Source organism: Theropithecus gelada, chromosome 2, assembly GCF_003255815.1.
Source record: "Theropithecus gelada isolate Dixy chromosome 2, Tgel_1.0, whole genome shotgun sequence".
NCBI classification, from domain to species: domain Eukaryota; kingdom Metazoa; phylum Chordata; class Mammalia; order Primates; family Cercopithecidae; genus Theropithecus; species Theropithecus gelada.
In genome coordinates, this window is record NC_037669.1 from 31,648,884 (window position 1) to 31,668,768 (window position 19,885).

The window sequence follows — 19,885 nt, forward strand, 5'->3', positions numbered from 1 at the left end:
TGTAAACTAGTACAGCCACTATAGAAAACAGTGTGGAGAGTCCTTAAAGAACTAAAAGTAGAGCTATCATTTGATCCAGCAATCCCACTACTGGATATCAGCCCAGAGGAAAAGAAGTCATTATTCAAAAAAGATACTTGCACATGCATGTTTATAGCAGCACAATTCACAATTGCAAAATTGTGGAACCAACCCAAATGCCCATCAATCAATGAGTGGATAAAGAAACTGTTTTTTATATAGACAGATAGATAGATAGATACATACACACACACACACACACACACACACACACTATGGAAAACTACATAGCCATAAAAAAGGAATGAATCAACAGCATGTGCAGTTACCTGGATGAGACTGGAGACTACTGTTCTAAGTGATGTAACTCAGGAATGAAAAATCAAACATTGTAGGTTCTCACTGATATGTGGGAAGCTAAGCTATGAGGACACAAAGACATAAGAATGACACAATGGACTTTGGGGACTTGAAGGGAAGAGTGGGAGGGGGTGACAGATGAAAGACTACAAATATGGTGCAGTGTATACTGCTTGGGTGATGGGTGCACCATAATCTCATAAATAGCCACTAAAGAACTTATGTAATCAAATACTGCCTGTACCCCAATAACTTATAGAAAAATAAAATAAAACCTTTTGTTCTTTCCTTTATCTAAAACTGTGGAGGTAAAATATTATATCTCACCATATTACCATGGTGGAGCTTAGTAAATTTTGACTTGTGTGAAACAGAACTTTGTCTAGACCTGAGTTGACCAATTGTCTCTTTCATGATCATGCTACTCTAGTGGTTTGAACTATGTAAACTTTCTAGTCATCTGTATATACAATGTATCACAAGATTGTGTATTATTGGACTACATGAGTCTCCAGGGAACCCTCAGTTGCTACTTTGACAGGGGTGAGAATCAGGAAGACCTCGAATCCCTGGATGTATGTTGTATGAAAGGGAAAAGTCTTCAATACTCTAGCCAATGCTAACATGATAACATCACATGGTTTCAGTCCAGGCTTTGTACAAACACAGAAAAGATGTGAGAGCGAATATTAAATCTAGTTCTTTGACCTGTATTTTTTGAGATTTTGCTGTATGAAAAGCAGTGTAATAAAAACGGGGAAATGAAAGAAATTTAAATCCTTGCTTCAGCAGTTTACTACCTAGTTGAGACAAGGAAAGAAAACCAATCCAGATAGCTTTTTGCCCAAATGATCTATGTAATCGAAGTACCTAAAGATCTATCTATCATGTATAAGAAATTTCACTGGAGTATCATTAGCAATAACAAAGTCTGGAAACAATTTAACCATCTAACATTGTGAGATAAATTAAATAAACTGGTATATCCATTGAACTATTCAGTCATTTAATAGAATGAGATAAATCTCTGTGCAGTGCTATGGAAAGTATTCCAAGAATATTTTTTAAGAAAAAGAGGCCAGGTGTACATCTTTTGGCCTCTTATTCTTTAAAAACATGTCAAATGTAAAATTAAAAATGTAAAATGGTTTTTACATTTTTAGATTAGTTTAAAAGCTCAAAATCACTAATCACTAGAGAAATGCAATTAAAACCACAATGAGATACCATCTCACATAAGTTAGAATGGCTATTACTAAAAAGTAAAAAAAAAAAGAAAGAAAGAAACGGATACAGGTGAGATTGTGGAGAAAAAGGAATGTTTATACACTGCCGGTGGGAATGTAAATTAGTTCAGCCATTGTGGAAAGCAGTTTGGCTACTGCTCAAAGAACTTAAAAAAAAAATTACTACTTAACCAACAATTTTATTATATTGGATATATACCCAAGGGAATATAAAATGTTCTACCATAAAGACAGATGAACACATATGTTCATCACAGTACTATTCACAATAGCAAAGACATGAAACTAACCTAAACGCCCATCCACAGTGACTGGATAAAGAAAACGTGGTACATATACACCATGGAATACTATGAAGCCATAAAAAAGAATGAGATAATATTCTCTGCAGCAACATGGATGGAACTGGAGACCATTATCCTAAGCAAACTAACACAGGAATAGAAAACCAAATACAGCAGGTTCTCACCAATAAGTGGGAACTAAACATTAAGTACATATGGACACGAAGAAGAGAACAACAAACACTGAGGCCTTCTGAAGGTTGAGAGGAGGGTAAAGATTTAAAAAAACAAAAACAAAAAAAACCTACCTATCAGGCACTATGTTGATTACCTGGGTGACAAAATACTCTGTACACCAAATCCCCACAGCAAGTAATTTACCTATATAACAAACTTGCACATGTACCCCTGAACCTAAAATAGTGAAAAAACGAAAAAGAAGCCATGGACAGAATAGTGTGTATAATATGCCCCCAATTGTAATAAAAGAGGTATATATTCATGGTACATATGTATGCTTATATATATCCATGGAAATTTTCTGATAGGATACATCATTAACTCTTAAAAGTTACCACCTCGTGTAGGTAACAAGGCATAGACATGCCCACCTCCAGAGTATGATCATAGCCAATGAGAATCCCCATGGCCTTTGAAGAAAATATGTTTCACATAGGAGAAAAAGTTTAATTAATCCTGTTTTCCAAAAGCCAAAGTTTGGGATTAAAGTTCATCTTTCTTTATGCCCTTTTCAGGTATTGTGGTCAGTAAGCCCAAAGATGGAATGTCCTGGCCAGTGATTGTGGCAGCTTTACTCTTTTGCTGCATGATATTGTTTGGTCTTGGAGTGAGAAAATGGTGTCAATACCAAAAAGAAATGTGAGTATAATATTAACATATATAGGAACTGACAACTTTTCATTGTAAAATGTTCATCAGTGCAATATATTATTACTCTGTGAAGTTCTTCCCATATTTTAATGAAGAAATAAGGCTCACAGAAGCTCAGAGAGATTATATAGCTTTCCCAGCATCACACAGTTGGGATTAAATACACAACTCCTGACTCAGTATCCCTCTCTGCATTGGCCTAGTCAGGCTGTAACATTCATCAGATAGAGCGAGTCTGTGGACATGAAATGAGAACTGAGCCTTACCTCCCCTCAAAACTAAAACTGATTTTTCTTTCAATCTTTATTATATTTTCATTTTCATGCATCTTTGAACTGCCTAGGCTCCGCTGGTCCTAGATGCTCGAGTGTGAAATTGAGTGAGAAAGGTAATTTCAAGAGATTTCCAGCCGCTTTTTTACTAGGGTGGGCTTTTACTGCCCTTTTCCTTTTTTCCCAAGCAGAAAAGAAAGTAAGCATTGGGTTACTCATTTTTGTCTTGTTGAAATGTTTTCCAAAACCCTTCTCCAATCAGCAGGCTGAAATGGTACATAAGGTTAAGCCTCATTTTTCTGACTTGCTATTTTGAGTCAGTCTGGATTGGGCCATCATTGGAAGAGACCCCAGTACCCAGAGCTGATCTTCCACTTGTCTTACTACTGCTCTAAGATAACATTAACTATCTTGCCATATGCTTTTCTACCTTTTGCAGAGTATCCTTGAAGACTCTATAACCACATACAGGGAGTGGTGAATACAACACTAAACCAGAAGTTAGAAATTCTAGGTTCTTTTCCAAGGACTACAATTTGGCCACCACATGACCTTGAGAAACTCATAATTCCTCCAAAAAACAAAAGTAAAACAAAAGTGCACATTTCGTAGCATTGTACCTACCTATTAATACATATGAAGTCTCCATTAAAGCATCTGAAAATTGGGTAACAGGGATTAGAGAGCTTTATATTAAATGAACAAATGAAATCTGAAAATCTGAATTGATTTTTTAAATTGTTCTGTATTCAAATGTTTGTTTTATATGGAGATGAGAATCAATCTCTCCATCCTCCTTCCCCCACCACCCACTCTTTATCTCTCCTAAGAGGCCATGGATTGCCAGGGCATGGAGGTGTTTGAGTGATGGACATAAAGATGTTCACAGATATATTTCTGTTTCCTGATATCAAGATAGCTAGAGCATTTGTATAGCTAAATTCCACACTAACTTGGCTCTTTAACGCATTTCTGAAAAAGAGATGACTTGCACTAACATAAAATAGTGCTTTGTGCAAAGATGGCTTTAAGAATGTTCACTGATTCAAACAAAAGGGATTTAGGCATTATCTAGCCAGTACTCAGGGCTCAAGAAGAGATTTACTTCCCATCTCTACCATATCCCCACAGTACATAGTGAGTGTTCGGGCAAAGGCTGGGGCTAGGGTTAGCAAAGAGGCTACATGAAAAGCTTCAGTCTTAAATCCTAGAATTTTAAGATTCAGTCTCAGGAGGAAAATTTTAATCCACATAAGAGAAACATTTCTTCTATTAGGAGGCAGTTTTCATGCAGAGTATCAGTTCTGGTGAAAAGACTTGAATTGTCCGTCTGGTTCTCTTGAGCAAGTTGTTTAAAACCTCTGAGCCTCAGTTTTATCTGTAGATGGTGATGCATTTCCTGCACACAAAGTAAATAATGTTATGATAAAAACGCTTTGCAAACTACAAAGTACCATCTAAATATTAACTAATAGTAACATCATGAGGTTCAAATGGTTGACAGGACTAACAAGCACAGGGTTATGCCAGCAAAAATGCTGAAAGAACTGGGAGGGTATGTCTCTTTCTCATCAATCTGTGTTCTCCTTTAAAGAAACAAAGCACATCTGTGTGTGTGTGTGCATAAGACTGCCTCACATTCTTGGCACTGAAAGACCAATATTTTGTTCCTAGCATGGAAAGACCTCCACCTTTCAAGCCACCACCCCCTCCTATCAAGTACACTTGCATTCAAGAGCCCAACGAAAGTGATCCGCCTTATCATGAGATGGAGACCCTCTAGTCTCGTGAGACTTTGCCCCATGGCAGAACTCTGCTGGAATCCTATTGAGAAGGTAGACATTGTGCTTTATTAATATAGTCGCTCTTCAGCCACACCTTTGCTGCAGCTGAAATGGAATTCAGAAGTGAGTGACCTGTTTTCCCAGCAACTCACCCCGCTTCATCTTCAAATGCCTGAAGCTTAACCAAGAGTGAGAGGATATGTCATGTTCACACTCAATGCAATTTGTAGTGGTTTTCTTGCTTATGTAAGAAGTACACATTAGTCTGCCATCATTAAAAAAATACGGTATTTTCATTTAAATTCTCTGAGGGAGGGACAGCAATGGTTTCAAGTGTATGCCTATGCCTGATCCTCTTATTTGAACATCTATCAACATTGTAAACTCCTTGCCAAAATCCTGGGCCTTTGTTGCATTCCCTAAGATGATAATTACAGGAAAAAGAAAATGTAAAAGTTCTAACGAGGCTGCCAAGTAATGGAGAAGTATGGTTAGTCTTCATATTGAAATTCTGTTGTTTATTTTCATGGACGGAAAACAGAATACTTTGCACAGGAACCATATTTTCAATCCTCCTTCACTGTCTTCCCACCATGTTCAGCCCAGACTCCTGCCACGTGGACCCGGATGAAGAGGGATCAAAGAGATAACTAGCCAACAACCAAGTAGCACGGAAGATATAAAACTCCACTGGCCTCTAAAATTATATTAGCCAAGAGTGGTTTCACCTGAGTGCCTTCGTGTGTATGTCCATCAAACTGGTACCAAACTGTTTTGTAAGTAAACAGGCAGCCTACGTCCAACGCTACTCATCTAATTCCTGTTTTTCTCTTTTTCATCTGGGGACTTTCCTGTTCGTTTAACCTGCCTGTTTTGATCTGTTTTGAAAAAGAGAAAGAGCCTCAAATCAGATCAGCACTGATTAATTAACCCTGCTCCTACCAATCTTTTACAGAACAGTTGAAGCAGAATGTGCAGGTGTCAGAGAAGAAACCTAGTCAGCCAGACATGTTCTGTATTCAGCAACAGTTTGTGAGGGAATAAATGACTAATCCTCCTCGTCTCTTGAAACCTTCCCACACTCCCTGCTCCAGGAGGGAAAAACAGATGTTGTTGACAGATAGTGATAGGCAAATTCTGTGTGGACTTTAGTCTCAAAAGGAAACTTCAGTTCACTTGCAGTATGCTTATCCCTGACTGCACATGAGAATACCTTGTGCAGAGTTATTTGGAGATTATGTCTTTTTCTTAAATACCATGGCTGTCACACTTCAGTTTAATTAAATCAGAATGTCTGAGGAGTGAGGCACAGGCATCAGCACTCTCAGATGATTCACATATTCAGCAAAGTTGAGAACCATCGAGCCAGTGGAAGTTCTTTCTCATCACTCAGAATCTTAGGTAGATGCTTAACTCTTGTGGTGGCCAGCCACCAAGATGAGCCCCAATGTTTGTGCCTCCTACTATTCACACCCTTATACTGTTCCCTCCGATGCTGAATACAGATGATTTGTGTAACCTGGGGCCAGGATTAAGGTGAGGCAATCAATGTATCTAGGGAAAAAAATTTAAGGAGGTATTCACACTCAGGGTAGTGCACTTGCACAATGTTGAGATGGAGTACCAGTCTCATCCTTGGTATAGCCAAAAAAGCTTAGAAATGACCAAGGCTAGGTCACAAAATACACTGTGGCTTCCACTTTGATCTCTCTTTGACCACTGACACTGGGAAAAGTCCATTCCCATGCCATGAAGACACCCAGGCAACCCTATTGAGAAATCTACCTGTCAAGGAACTGAGGTATTTTGCTAATAAGCACCAACTTGCCAGCCATGTAAGGGAGCCATCTTGGAAGCAGATTCTCCAGCCTCCAGTCAAGTCTTTAGATAATTGCAACTTCAGTTGATCTTTTGACCAAGACCTAAAGAGAGCCAGAACTACCCAGCTAAGCCTTTTTCTAAACTTCTGAACTTCTAACACTATAAAATAATAAGTGCTTATTGTTTAACACGATTAATTTTGAGTGTAATTTGTTACATAGCAATAGATTACTAAAATACAGCTCAACAACTAGAAAAATAAATGGTTTACCTGCCTTAATTATTTATCTATAATTCCTTATTAGCTCTCAAGGAACACATGCTAGCTTCATATATATGGCTGCTGCTTTGCTTCATGTGTATAGTTATTTGTATTTAATGCGACTTAATCATCAGTAATTTGTGTACAAAGCATTATGGCTTTATTTTACTGTTTTACTAGAACATGTGAATATAAGTAGAAAGTGGGGGTAGAGAGTGGCAGAGTTGGAGGTATTTGGATTGTTTCACTAAAGGGAGAGACAGTTTTACAGTATAACATAAATCCATGTAATTTATCAATCTATCACATGACAGGTGTCTCACTGTGTTTTTATATCAGCTCTTCTTTGAAGTACACTCTTTTAGTCTCGTAATTAAGTTCCAGCCAGCATTTGTACATTCATTACCACTTGAATAGAGTGAGCAGTTGCTTATAAATGGAGGGATCTTCAGTGAGTAGTTCAGAGGAACTTTTCACAAACCTGCAAATTGGAGGGGCTCCAGTTGCCTTTTAGGTAGTGCAGTGAGCTTGACCACCCTTATTTGACTAAAATGACAGTTTCATTTGAACCCTAAATTGTGTGCAAGTAAATTCATAGAGTGTCTCAACCAGCAACTCCTGTCGCTAGAAGTGAATTTAGCTCTGTCTCATAGGAGAAATAGCAATACTAGACTCTAATCCCTAAAGTTTCATTTTCACTTAGAAAAAGCCATATGTAAACATGTTTGTCACTCATTTCCAAAGCACTATGTGTTAGTTAACATTGTTATGCATATATTCATTTCCTTACCCACCTGCACCAGGAGCACACCTCAACTTGACAATGTGATTTGTTTTGCAATGGAGTATCATGGGCATGACTAACCCACGGTTTGAAAAGTACTTCTATGATTGGTTTCACTCTCTTCTTTTCTACCATCACCATGAGAAGATCATTTTCAGACTAGCCTACTAGTGTCAAGAAGAAAAAGAAAGGCTCATGGAGCAGAACCACCCAAGGCCGGGCCAGTCTAGATCAGCAAAACCCACAGCCTACCTCAACAGGCACATAAGTTAAATACTGTTGCATGCCACTGAAATTGTGTGATTATTATACAACATTGTAGCAATAGTTAACCTACATGTATAGATCCAAAGGTAGGCATATTTTAGCTCATATGTAAGTGCCTAATGCATGCAAAAAAAAAAAAAGAGTATTTTCTATTTTCTTTGGTTCAACATGAGTTTTGTTTTAACAGGAAGATATGGTTGACTTCAACAAAATAACTTTTTAAAAATCATGGAACATTTGACCAGGATGGGTATTAGAGGTCATTTTACAAATAATGAGTTAAGGGTTCTGTGAAATTGACTTGTCCAAGGTCACACAATTAGAAATGGTAAAACCAAAATGATGACCCAGCTCTCTGATTTCTAGCCTAGAGTGTAATTGATCTTTAATTGCTTTGGTATCTTCTTTTACTATAGACAAGAGCTACTGCTTTGTGTGCTTTTGAGTAAACATTGGTTTTTTATGCCTTGGTAGTATATGCTAAAAATTGTAACAGAAAATAAAGAAAAGTAGAAATAATTAACCCTATGGGGTGGGATGCTCTAGAAAGTGTCAAAGAACATGAGGAAATGAAAAGAGAAAAGAGAGTAATCAAGATCAGAAGTTGAAAAGAAAGTTTAGAGAAATTTACTAAGGTGAGAGATAATGAAAAATGTCTCAGAGGCTCTGAACAGGGGAAGAGGTCCTTAAAGGCAGCCCTTTTGGCACCCGGACTTAGGATGGTGACTTTGAACCTGAAGGTTGAATCTTAAGAAATACAGAAACTTTTTCTCTCTGAGATGAAGGCTGAGATGCATAGCCTAATTGACTTTTTGACAGCAGCAATCATGGCTGTGTCAACCAGCTGAAGGATGGGTGTCCACATTAACTGGCAGAAACACATAGTGAGAATTGGGGAATTAAGGCAGTTCATTTCCCAGCTCCTACAAAGGTGCCTTTTTCCTGGATTTCCGGGATTACTAACAAAGGCACCATGCTGCAGTCAGGAAGCCATGACCAGAAAGCAGGACACTATGACCTTAAGCTAGGTCAGGGCCAGAGAACACCATTGGAATTATTCTCAAAGCTTGAATGGTACATCTGTGATAGGTCTTGATATTTTGTGGGTATAAATAACATAGAAATGGGAATAACAGAATGTGAATTTTTCTCCTCAGACAGCATCTTTGTATCCTTCAATCTCTGTTAGCGAAATCTCCAAAGTCTTTCCTGTTCTGCTCACTCAGATTCCTCCTATTTGTTCAAAGACTGTGGCATTGTGATTGTGGGGAGGAACACTGGGGGGAGTAATAAGGAGGAGCAACAAACCCAATATCACAACATAAAGAAAAGAGCATGGCGGGGGCCATATCCAGCTACCCTCGGTAAGTGCCAGAAACTTATGCACATTTGCCCTGAGTTGTGTCAGACTAAGTCCCATTTACTGTCCAAAGAAGATATATCAGCAAATAAAATTGGCTACAGCATTATACCATTCAACTATCACCAGAAAATACTTAAAAGTGCCAAGAAGGTAGGCTGGAGGGGATAGAACAACAGTTACATGAATCCTGCAGAGAAGTTTGATAGTGGACCTGATATCCTGACAGCGACGTGTAAGAGTTAACCTCTCTATTCTGCATTTTCTCTCTTCAGAGCATAAGTATCTGTTAATGCTGAATGGGAAGATGAACAGGGATCTAAGAATTCCATCTATGATAAAATCATTTTTGCATGACTGGTTTAAGATAAGCCTAATTCCACTCTTACAGATAATTGGGTTGCATTGGATTTTTCTTAAATATAAAGTCATTGCACTGATTCAAAGGGACATGCTTTGGTGACTAATAGATCTGAAATCTAACACAATAATAAATAAGAATTGATTTTAATTTTGTGGCTAGTTACTAGAAAAGTCTGACAAGCACTTTTCCTGAATACCTCTTTTGGACGGCCAGTTTAGGGTTTGTGGATTCCACACTCATGAAATTGATATAAAAAAAAAATCTAAGAACAGCTTATTGCCGTCAGTGAATGTAAAATTTAATGGAAGAGTTAGACATTTAAACAAATACATACAGTGTGATACATATAAAAAATATGCACAAAGAAGAGAAAATAATAAAGAAAAGGTATGATTTCAGGGACAACATGTGAGAAATACTTTTAAAGACTTCAGAAAGGTGTCTGCTAATAGAGGCAAGGCTACTGCACTAGAGACCCCAATATCTCAGACATAGTGATGGGAATTGAAAACATTACCTAAGGGTTATACCAAGAGTGCAAGAAGCATTTGATGATAGAAAATTGCTTAATATAATTTACCATATAAACAGAATTAAGGAGAAAAAGGATAGGAATAATCTCCATAGCTGTTTAAAAAATCTTTGGCAACATTCAACACCCATTCCTACTAAAACCTCTTGAGAAAAAGGATATTTTCTTAACTATATATATGCATAATACATGCATGCATATCTATCTATAGCTATATTTGTAGATACATATATATGTACAGTTATATTATATAAATACTATATATAGTTATATATGTGTGCATATACATATACTATATGGTACAAATATATATAACTACAATTGTATGAATGTATATGCAATGAAAGAAAAGATGGATAAATTTAGCTACTTAAAAATAAAAACAATATGCATGAGAGAGAAAGCAAAGTCAAAAGGCAAATAATAAAGTAAGTGAAAATATTTACAACATATATCTCAGATGATATATCAATATACATATCTTTATCAATATATTTAGTTGATAACTTACAAATATTGAGGATAAAAAAACTGAAAAATCCTATGGAAAAATGGGCGAAAGCCATGAACAAATAATTCACACACAAAAATTAAAATACTCTTAACCACTTGAAAAACATGAAATTTATTCATAATAAAAGAAATCCAAATTTTAAATGTACTGAGACATCAGTTCTTCTCCATTTAATGGTCATGAATTTCAAGTTTGACAATATTCTCTGTCATCAAGGCTTTCGGGAAAACATGCACACTCATATACTGCTGAAGGGAGTGCAAAATGGTGCCACCAATATTGAGAAGAATATGATGATATTTAGCTAAACTATGTATTATTCACTGACATTGTAATTCAACTTCAGGAATTCACCCTGAAGCTCAGCCTCCAACAATATCAAAATATATATGTACAAGGTTATTTTGGCATCTTTATGTGGATTCACAAAGTATTTGAAATTATCTAAATGCCCAATATAGGAGATTGGTTGAATAAAATGTGGTAAATACACAAAATGGAATTAATGTGCAGCTGTAAAAACAAGAAAGAAGAAAATCTCTGTCCACTGATATGGAGTGATTTCCAGAGATATTATTAAGTGAGAAAGGTGAAGTACAAACAGCATGTAATATGCTACCTTTGTGTAAGAAGGGAAAATTAAAAAATAATTGAAGTATGTATATGCCTATTTTTACAAAAAGAAACAGGAGAGATAAATCAAGAAATGATGGAGTTGAGGGGTAAAGAAGGAACAGAGTGGGAGGGAAATATGGAGGAGTGACCTTTCCTGTATATACCTTTCTGTATAATTTTGTCTGAAAAAAAGAATATTAGTATTCTACGTATTAAAATAATAAAATTAAATAACAGGAAAAAAACTAAAACTGAAAGCATTTGTATGTTAAATAAATACCATAAGCACACTGAAAGAGGAAAAAGAAAGAAAAAACTAATCCAGGCCAGGTGTGTTGGCTCACATCTGTAATCCCAGCACTTTGGGAGTCCAAGGTGAGTGGATCACGAAGTCAGGAGTTTGAGACCAGCCTGGCCAACATCGTGAAACCCCATCTCTACTAAAAATACAAAAAATAACCAGACATGATGGCACATGCCTATAGTCCCAGCTACTTAGGAGGCTGAGGCAGGAGAATTGCTTGAACCCAGGAGGTGGAGGTTGTGGTGAGCCGAGATCACACCACTGCACTCCAGACTGGGCAACAGAGCAAGATTCCATCTCAAAAAAAATAAAAAATAAAAACCTAACCCAAGTAGCTAGGAACACAAAATTTGACTATATATTTGACTATATACCCCCGTCTCATGTAGGGTGGGATGGGGGTGGTGGGAACAAGGTGAGAATTGTAAGCAAATCTGGAAGGCTTGGTAGTAAGATTGATTTTTTTATTGTAATGATAGCGAGCAAAGCAATTTTGAAACATTGTTATGTATTATAAGATTACATAAATGTGTAAATGTGTCGTCATTGGGTGCCCAGGTTCTCATTGAGGGAAAAGGAGCATAGAAATATGGAATAAGGAAAGACTGGAAAGAACCCCGTGTAGATGAAGGGATGGAGTCAAACTGGCAGTACCAATGCAAACTCATGATTTCCACAATATGTGTGTGTATGTGTGTGTGTGTATGCATGTGTATGTGCATGAAGGTTAGTGTCCTTCCCAAGTATCACATCTGGAGACCCCATGATGTCCACCTGTCCTTCATCGGTAATCTTAATCTTAATCACATCTGTGTGTAAACGTGCTTGAGCATGCATGTGTGTTTTGCATTGCAAATATGTATATGTGCATATATTTCCTAGGTGGGTCTTTTGAAAGGACTAAGGAGCAAAGATATGCCAGTAGCAAAGAGCATACCTACATCCACATCTTGATTTTGAATAAAATTTCCTGTTGAAAGGAACTGAACTCGGAGAAATGTCTAAGGACGAAGTAGACATAAGTGAACTGGAAATACTTTGTTAGGTCAGAAAATAAGAACATAGTCCAAAAACTGCTAGGGTATGTCAGAAGGATATAGGAGTCAGTTTGAAAGGACTCCCACTGTACACATCTAGGAAGATTTGAACATCAATATAGTTAAGTATATTAATGAGTTAGAAACCATTGAGAAAAGCAGGAATTCATGAGTCCTTACCAGTAATAAACGATAGCTATATATATAGGTAGATAGGTAGTCAGAGAGAGTCAGAGAGAGAAAGGAGGGCTCTCATCTATAGCAAAACTTCAAGAGCAGATTAAGAAATATGAAGGGAGTGTTGAAATTCAGAAGTTATCATTTTGTAATGAGGATAATAAAGATTGCATCAGGCTAGAATAATCAATGGATACTAAATCGAGGAAATTTTGATGAAGATCAGGATAAATGCATGGTCTCTAAGTGCCTCCCTGTAAAAATCTTATTGGTTGCAAAGGAGAAAAAGAAACAGTAATTATACAGTGGAGAAATTAGACAAGAAGTTGATGAAGTGACCAAAATTAATATCATCAGTGAGAGAGAGAGGGATATTGTGCTCCTCCAAATGTAATACCCTGGGAAGGACACAATATCACCTATGCAGTATTAGGGCAGAGAATAACCGAACTAAATCCAATCACAAGGTAGTATCAAATAAATACAAAATAAGACATATTCTATTGTGTCTGTGTTCATCAGGGATATTGGCCTGAAGTTTTCTTTTTTCATTGTGTCTCTGCCAGATTTTGGTATTAGTCTGATGCTGGCTTCAAAGAATGAGTTAGGGAAAGGCCCTTCTTCCTCAATTTTCTGGAATACTTTCAGTAGGATCATGTCAATTCTTCTTTGTACATCTGGTAGAATTTGGTTGTGAATCCATCAGGTCCAGGCCTTCTTTTGCTTTGTAGGTTCTTTGTTACTAATTCAATTTCAGAAGTTGATATTAATCTATTTAAGGTTTCAATTGCTTCCTGATTTAATCTTGGGAGATTGTGTGTTTCCAGAAATTTATCCGTTTCATCTAGATTTCCTAACTTCTGTGCATAGAGTTGATCACAGCAGTCCCTGAGGATCTTTTCTATTTATGTGCGATCAGTTGTAATATTGTTTCTGATTGTTCTTATTTGGATCTTCTCTTTCCTTTGTAAATCTTGCTAGTAGTCTATCAATCTCTTATTTTATTTTTTTGAAGAAACTACTTTTTGTTTCATTGATCTTTTGCATCTCAACTTCATTAAGCTCTTCTCTAATTTTAATTATTTCTTTACTTCTGTTAGTTTTGGGTTTTTTTTTTTTCTGTTCTTTTAGGTGCAGAGTTAGCCTGTTAATTTTTAGGTGTTTCTAACTTCTTGATGAAAGCACATAGGACTTTAAACTTTCCCCTTAACACTGCTTGGCTGCATCCCAGAGACTTTGGTAACTTGTATTCTTATTTTTATTAGTTTCAATGAATTTTTTATTTCATGCAGTAGTTATTCAGGAGGAAGTTCTTTAATTTCCAAAAATATTAGCAAACCAAATCTAGCAGCACATCAAAAAATTAACATACCATGATCAAGTAGGCTTTATTTCTGGGATGTGAGGCTGGTTTAACATATTCACACCAATAAATGGGATTCACCACATAAACAGAATTAAAAGCAAGAACCATATGATCATATCAACAGATACAGGAAAAGCTTAAGATAAAATCCAACATTCCTTCATGATGAAAATCCTCAACAGATTAGGCATCAAAGGAACATACATCAAAATAATAGGAGTCATATATGCCCAACCCACAGCCAACATCATACTGAATAGGCAAAAGCTCAAGCCATTCCTCTTGAGAACTGGAACAAGACAAGTATGTCTACTCTCACCACTCCTGTTATACATAGTGCTGGAAGTCCCAGCCAGAGCAATCAGGCAAGAGAAAGAAACAAAAGACATCCCCTTAATAAAAGAAGTCAAACTATCTCTCTTCACTTATGACACGATTCCACATAGAAAATCCTAAAGACTGCCAGAAGGCTCTGCAAACTTCTGCAGCAGGCTTGAATGTCCCCCCAGAAAATGGATTTTTCTTTTCTACCACATGGTTGGGCTACAAATTTTCCCACCTTTTATGCTCTGCTTCCTTTTTAAATATAAGTTCTAGTTTCGGGTTATTTCTTTGTTTATGCAAATAAACATAGGCTTTAAGAAGCAGCTAAGTTACCTACTTTGCACTTAGAAATTTTTTCTCCCAGATATTCTAAATCATCTCTCTTAAGTTCAAAGTTCCATAGTTTTCTACAGCAGAGGCAAAATGCCACCAGTCTCTTTGCTAAAGCATAGCAAAAGTTACCTTTACTCCAGCTCCCAATAAGTTCCACATCTTCATCTGAGACTACCACAGCCTGGGCTTCACTGTCCATATCACTATCCACATTTTGGTCACAACCATTCAACAAGTCTCTAAGAAGTTCCAAACTTTCCTTCATCTTCCTGCCTTCTTCTGATCCCTGCAAACTGTTCCAACCTCTGCCCATTACCCAGTTCCAATGTTGTGTCCACATTTTCAGGTATCTTTATAGCAATGTCCCATTTCTCTGGTACCAATTTGCTATATTATTCCATTCTCACACTGCTATAGAGACATACCTGAGACTGGGTAATTTATGGAGAAAAGAAGTTTAACTGACTCACAGTTCCACAGGCTATACAGGAGGCATGGCTTGGGAGACGTCAGAAAACTTACAAACATGGTGGAAGGGCAAAGGGGAAGTAAGCAGGAGAGAGAGAGAGCAAAGGGGGAATTCCTACACATTTTTAAACAAAAAAGTGAGTAGTACTTTTTTGCTACACACTTTTAAACAAATCCATGAGATCTTGTGAGAATTCACTCATTATCACAAGAGCAGCAAGGGGGAAATCTGCCCCCATGATTCAATCACTTCCCACCAGGTCTCTCTCCCAACATTCAACATGAGAGTTGGGTGAGGACACAAAGCCAAACTGTAACAGCCTTGGCAAAGAATTTTTGGTTAAGTCCCCAAAAGCAATTGTAACAAAAACAAAAGTAGACAAGTGGAACCTAATTAAACTAAAAAGTTTCTGCACAGCAAAAGAAACAATCAATAGAGTAAACAGACAACCTACAGAATAGGAGAAGCTGTTTGCAAACTATACAACCAACAAAGGCCTAATATCCAGAATTTATAGGGAAGTTAAACAAATCAAGAAGCAAAAAACAACTCCTTTTTAAAAAATGGACAAAGGACATGAACAGACATTTCTCAAAAGAAGAGATACAAGTTGCCAACAAACATGATAAAACGTTCAACATCACTAATCATTAGAGAAATACAAATCAAAACCACAGTGAGATACCATCTCCCACCAGCCAGAGTGGGCATCATTAAAAAGTCAAAAGACAGATGCTGGCAAGTTTGTGAAGAAAAGAAATGCCTATACACTTCTTTTATTTTTATTTTATTTATTTATTTATTTACTTATTTATTTATTTATTTGAGATGGAATCTCACTCTGTCACCCAGGCTCGAGTGCAGTGGTGCGATCTTGGCTCACTACAAGCTCCACCTCCTGGGTTCACACCATTCTCCTGCCTCAGCCTCCAGAGTAGCTGGGACTACAGGCGCCTGCCACCACGCCCAGCTAATTTGTTGTATTTTTAGAGTAAACGGGGTTTCACCATGTTAGCCAGGATGGTCTCAATCTCCTGACCTTGTGATCCGCCCACCTTGGCCTCCCAAAGTGCTGGGATTACAGGCATGAGCCACCACGCCTGGCTGCTTATACACTTTTGGTGGGAATGTAAGTTAGTCCAGTCACTGTGGAAAGCAGTCTGCAGATTTCTCAAAGAACTTAAAATAGTGCTACTGTTCAACCTAGCAATCACATTACTGGGTGTATACCCAAAGGAAAATAAATTATACTACCAAAAAGACATGTGCACATGTATGTTCATCACTGTGCCCTTCACAGTATCAAAAATGTAGAATTATCCCAGTTGTCCATCATTTGTGGACTGGATTAAAACGATATGGTACATATGCACTGTGGAATACTATACAGCCATTAAAAAGAATGAAATCATGTCCTTTGCAGCAACGTGAATGTAGTTGGAGGCCAAAATCCTAAGTGAAGCAATGCAGGAACAGGAAAAAAAAGACCACATGTTCTCACTTGTAAGTGGGAGCTAAACGTTTAGCACATCTGGACATAAATATGGGAGCAATGGGCAATGTGGGAGCAATGGGCATATGGGAGCAATGGGCATAAAGGGAAGGAGGAAGGCATGGTTTGAAAAATTACCTATCAAGTACTATGCTCACTACCTAAGTGAAAAGATCTGTACCCCAAACCTCAGCATCACACAATATCCTCATGCAACTTGTACATGTACCCCCTGTATCTAAAATAAAAGTTGAAATTTTAAACAACAAAAAAAAGTTCTATAAAAAAGAGAGGACTGTATTTTTCAAAAATGTCAATATAAAGAAAGGCTCTAAAAATATTCTAGATTAAAGGAGGCTAAAGAGACATGACAATTGATTGCAATACCTAACTCTAGATTGAATCCTGTACTAGATGGGGGGAAATGCTATAAAACAAATTTATTAGATCAGTTGACAAAATTAGAATATGGACAGACAACTAGATAAAAGTTTTTATAACTCTGATGTTGTTATGTAAGAGATATTTTTATTGTTAGGAAATACACAGTTATTATTTAGCAGTCAAAGAGCCATGATATAAATAGCTTAGCCTCAAAGGGTATGTGTTCATGTGTGCATGTATATGTATATGCATACACTTATACATACATACATGCATGTATAGATATACATGTATATGCATACAGAGAGAGATGGAAGCAAATGACAAAGGGGGTAAATTGTTAAAGATAGATGAATCTAGGTAGACGGAATAAGTATGTGTGTGTGTATGTGTGTGTCTTTTAATATTTTTACTTTTGAAACTTTTTTTGAAGTTTGGAATTATTTCCAAGTAGAAAGTTTAAACAAAAGGTACTTGAGAGCAAGACCTAATAAAAGATTCTTAATTTGAGTCAACACTACCCTATGTTTCCAAGACTGCAGCCTTTATACAGTATGACAAAATCTAAAATGCTGGTTCACTGGAGGGGCAGGATTCTCTCTTTTCTCTGAGCGTTGTTTAATCTGAAAGTTCAGAAAGAAAATAAGCAAGGATTCAGCCCATAAGTTCACTGTTTTTATATCATTTCTGGGTCTTATTCTGCCCTAGATATTGGCTGGGATCCACCAAAACTTCAATCAATTTTCCTTTCTTAAGGAGATAAATGGAGCCCTTTGATTTTCCCAAAACTCCAGGGCAAACTTATCCTCTCACCATTAAATCATTTCATATCAAAGGAAACTAAGCTGTGTTTCTCCAGACTTCACCCAAGAGAGAGAGACTTTCATTCCTCCCTCAAACCCTTGGGCAGTGTTTTTTGTTGCTACTTTAGTAGAAACTACGGAAACAGTTCCAGTTTACAGCAGTCCCTGCAGCAAGATCCCACACATGTGGCAGAACTGGGCGGACTCCTGCCTACCATTCCTGCTGGGGGCTCTCGACACAGGAGCAGGGGCAGGAAGAAGGCTCAGCAATCACTTCTGCAGAACTTCCCCCTACAGAACTTTTACCCATTACCCCAAATTTTGGGTACACAGCTTGACCAATATTTATTTGTTCAATAAATACTATTTGAAGATACTCTCTGTTCCATCCACTGAGATGAAATTTTTCGGTTTGCTATTGTTTCTTTAATGTTTATGTCAAAATGTGCAATGTCAATCCAAGATGAGAGAATGCGGGCTGTGAACTCTGTTGGACCCAAATGTCCTCAAATGTGGAAAGTTGCCTTCACTCCTCCCCACCCCCACTGTGAGGATGAGGCCAGACACAAAGGAATATTCAATTCAATATCGTGTGAATGAATGACAGGAAATGGCGAATGAGTGAGTAGGAGAAAGAAAAATGCCTTGTGGAACAGGGAATTTGCTGAAAGTGGTGAATGTCACTCAAGTATGGTGAGTTGAGCTTTTCTTTTGACTCACTTCACATCACAGACTGATAGATCCACTTTAAATCAATGCTCTTCTTCTAATGGTCTTTACTGTGGCATGTCAGTCAGGCCAGGAGAGGTCAGGACCTAAATCTGGGTGGCTTGGCAGATGCCTTAGGCTGAATAGGCCACTGAGTCAGTTTCAAAGTTTAGCCCAGATTGGTAGAATCAGACAGGCATCATAGGTGCAGAGGAAAAAAAAAAAAAAGAACAGATCCAAGGAATCAGTGAAGACTCAAGTAAGTAGACACAGAACACCAGTCTAGCCAGGTGAGGAAGCTTGGTCTACAACTCTGGGAGCAAGAACATACCTCAGCAGGCTAAAGAGTCATAGGAGTTTGAGACCTGAATCAGAGGTCTCTTGCCTTCTACTTCCTCTGTGTAAACTCATCGGGCTTTAATATTGTACATTCAGTACCAGAAGGGCAGGATGACCCCTACAAGTGAAACTTTCTCCTGGTCAACTCAAGAAGAGAGAGTGAAGCTTAGGTGGGAAGTTGTCAGTCCTCTACTCTCTTTAAGGAGACAGTCATGTCTCTAATGACTCACAATCTTGATTCTTCACCAGCTTTTGCTCCAGGTTGCCTAAGGTTTGGGCAAATGGACACGATTTCAAGCTTTGGTTTCAAATCCACTCGTAGTCTTTTACTTTACTAAACTGGGCTGGGCCATGAATGAATAGAGCTTTCTTGTGCCTAATTGACTTCTTGGTGCCTTTCTTCCAGTCCTAGGACTTTCACATTACGGGTCACAAGTACCCAAGAATACAGGCGTGTGCCAGAAGGGACTCAAAGCCACAGGGCAAACATAGCACATCCAGAACATCAATTTTGTGTGTGTGTGTGTGCATGTGTGTGTAACAAAATGTGAATGAATACACAAAAACAAACTATCCAGCTTGAAAGAAATGCCAGGATCAATGCTTGTCATGTTTGCCATATAGGGCTCTGGGGAGTGTGCATTTACTCAGCTCCATGATTAGGGCACCTCCGGTGCAAGAGTTGAGAAGCTCTGCCCTCAAGCCGCACACACATCAATCCTACCACTGTGGAGGTGATGGAGGCACTAAAGGTGACTTCCATCCAGGTCA

The 19,885-nt window shown here is 37.7% G+C and overlaps 1 protein-coding gene across 1 annotated transcript in view; it reads left to right on the forward strand.

Annotated features, from left to right (window-relative positions):
- The window catches only part of CD96 (CD96 molecule), a 113,779-nt gene extending 95,341 nt beyond the window's left edge, over positions 1-18,438 (forward strand). Inside the window, exons 13-15 of the mRNA XM_025376224.1 lie at positions 2,668-2,791; positions 4,750-4,910; positions 17,973-18,438. Coding sequence (XP_025232009.1) covers positions 2,668-2,791; positions 4,750-4,858 — 233 coding nt within the window. The 3' untranslated portion in view covers positions 4,859-4,910; positions 17,973-18,438. The remainder of the gene's footprint in view (positions 1-2,667; positions 2,792-4,749; positions 4,911-17,972) is intronic.
- The last annotated feature ends 1,447 nt before the right edge of the window (positions 18,439-19,885 follow it).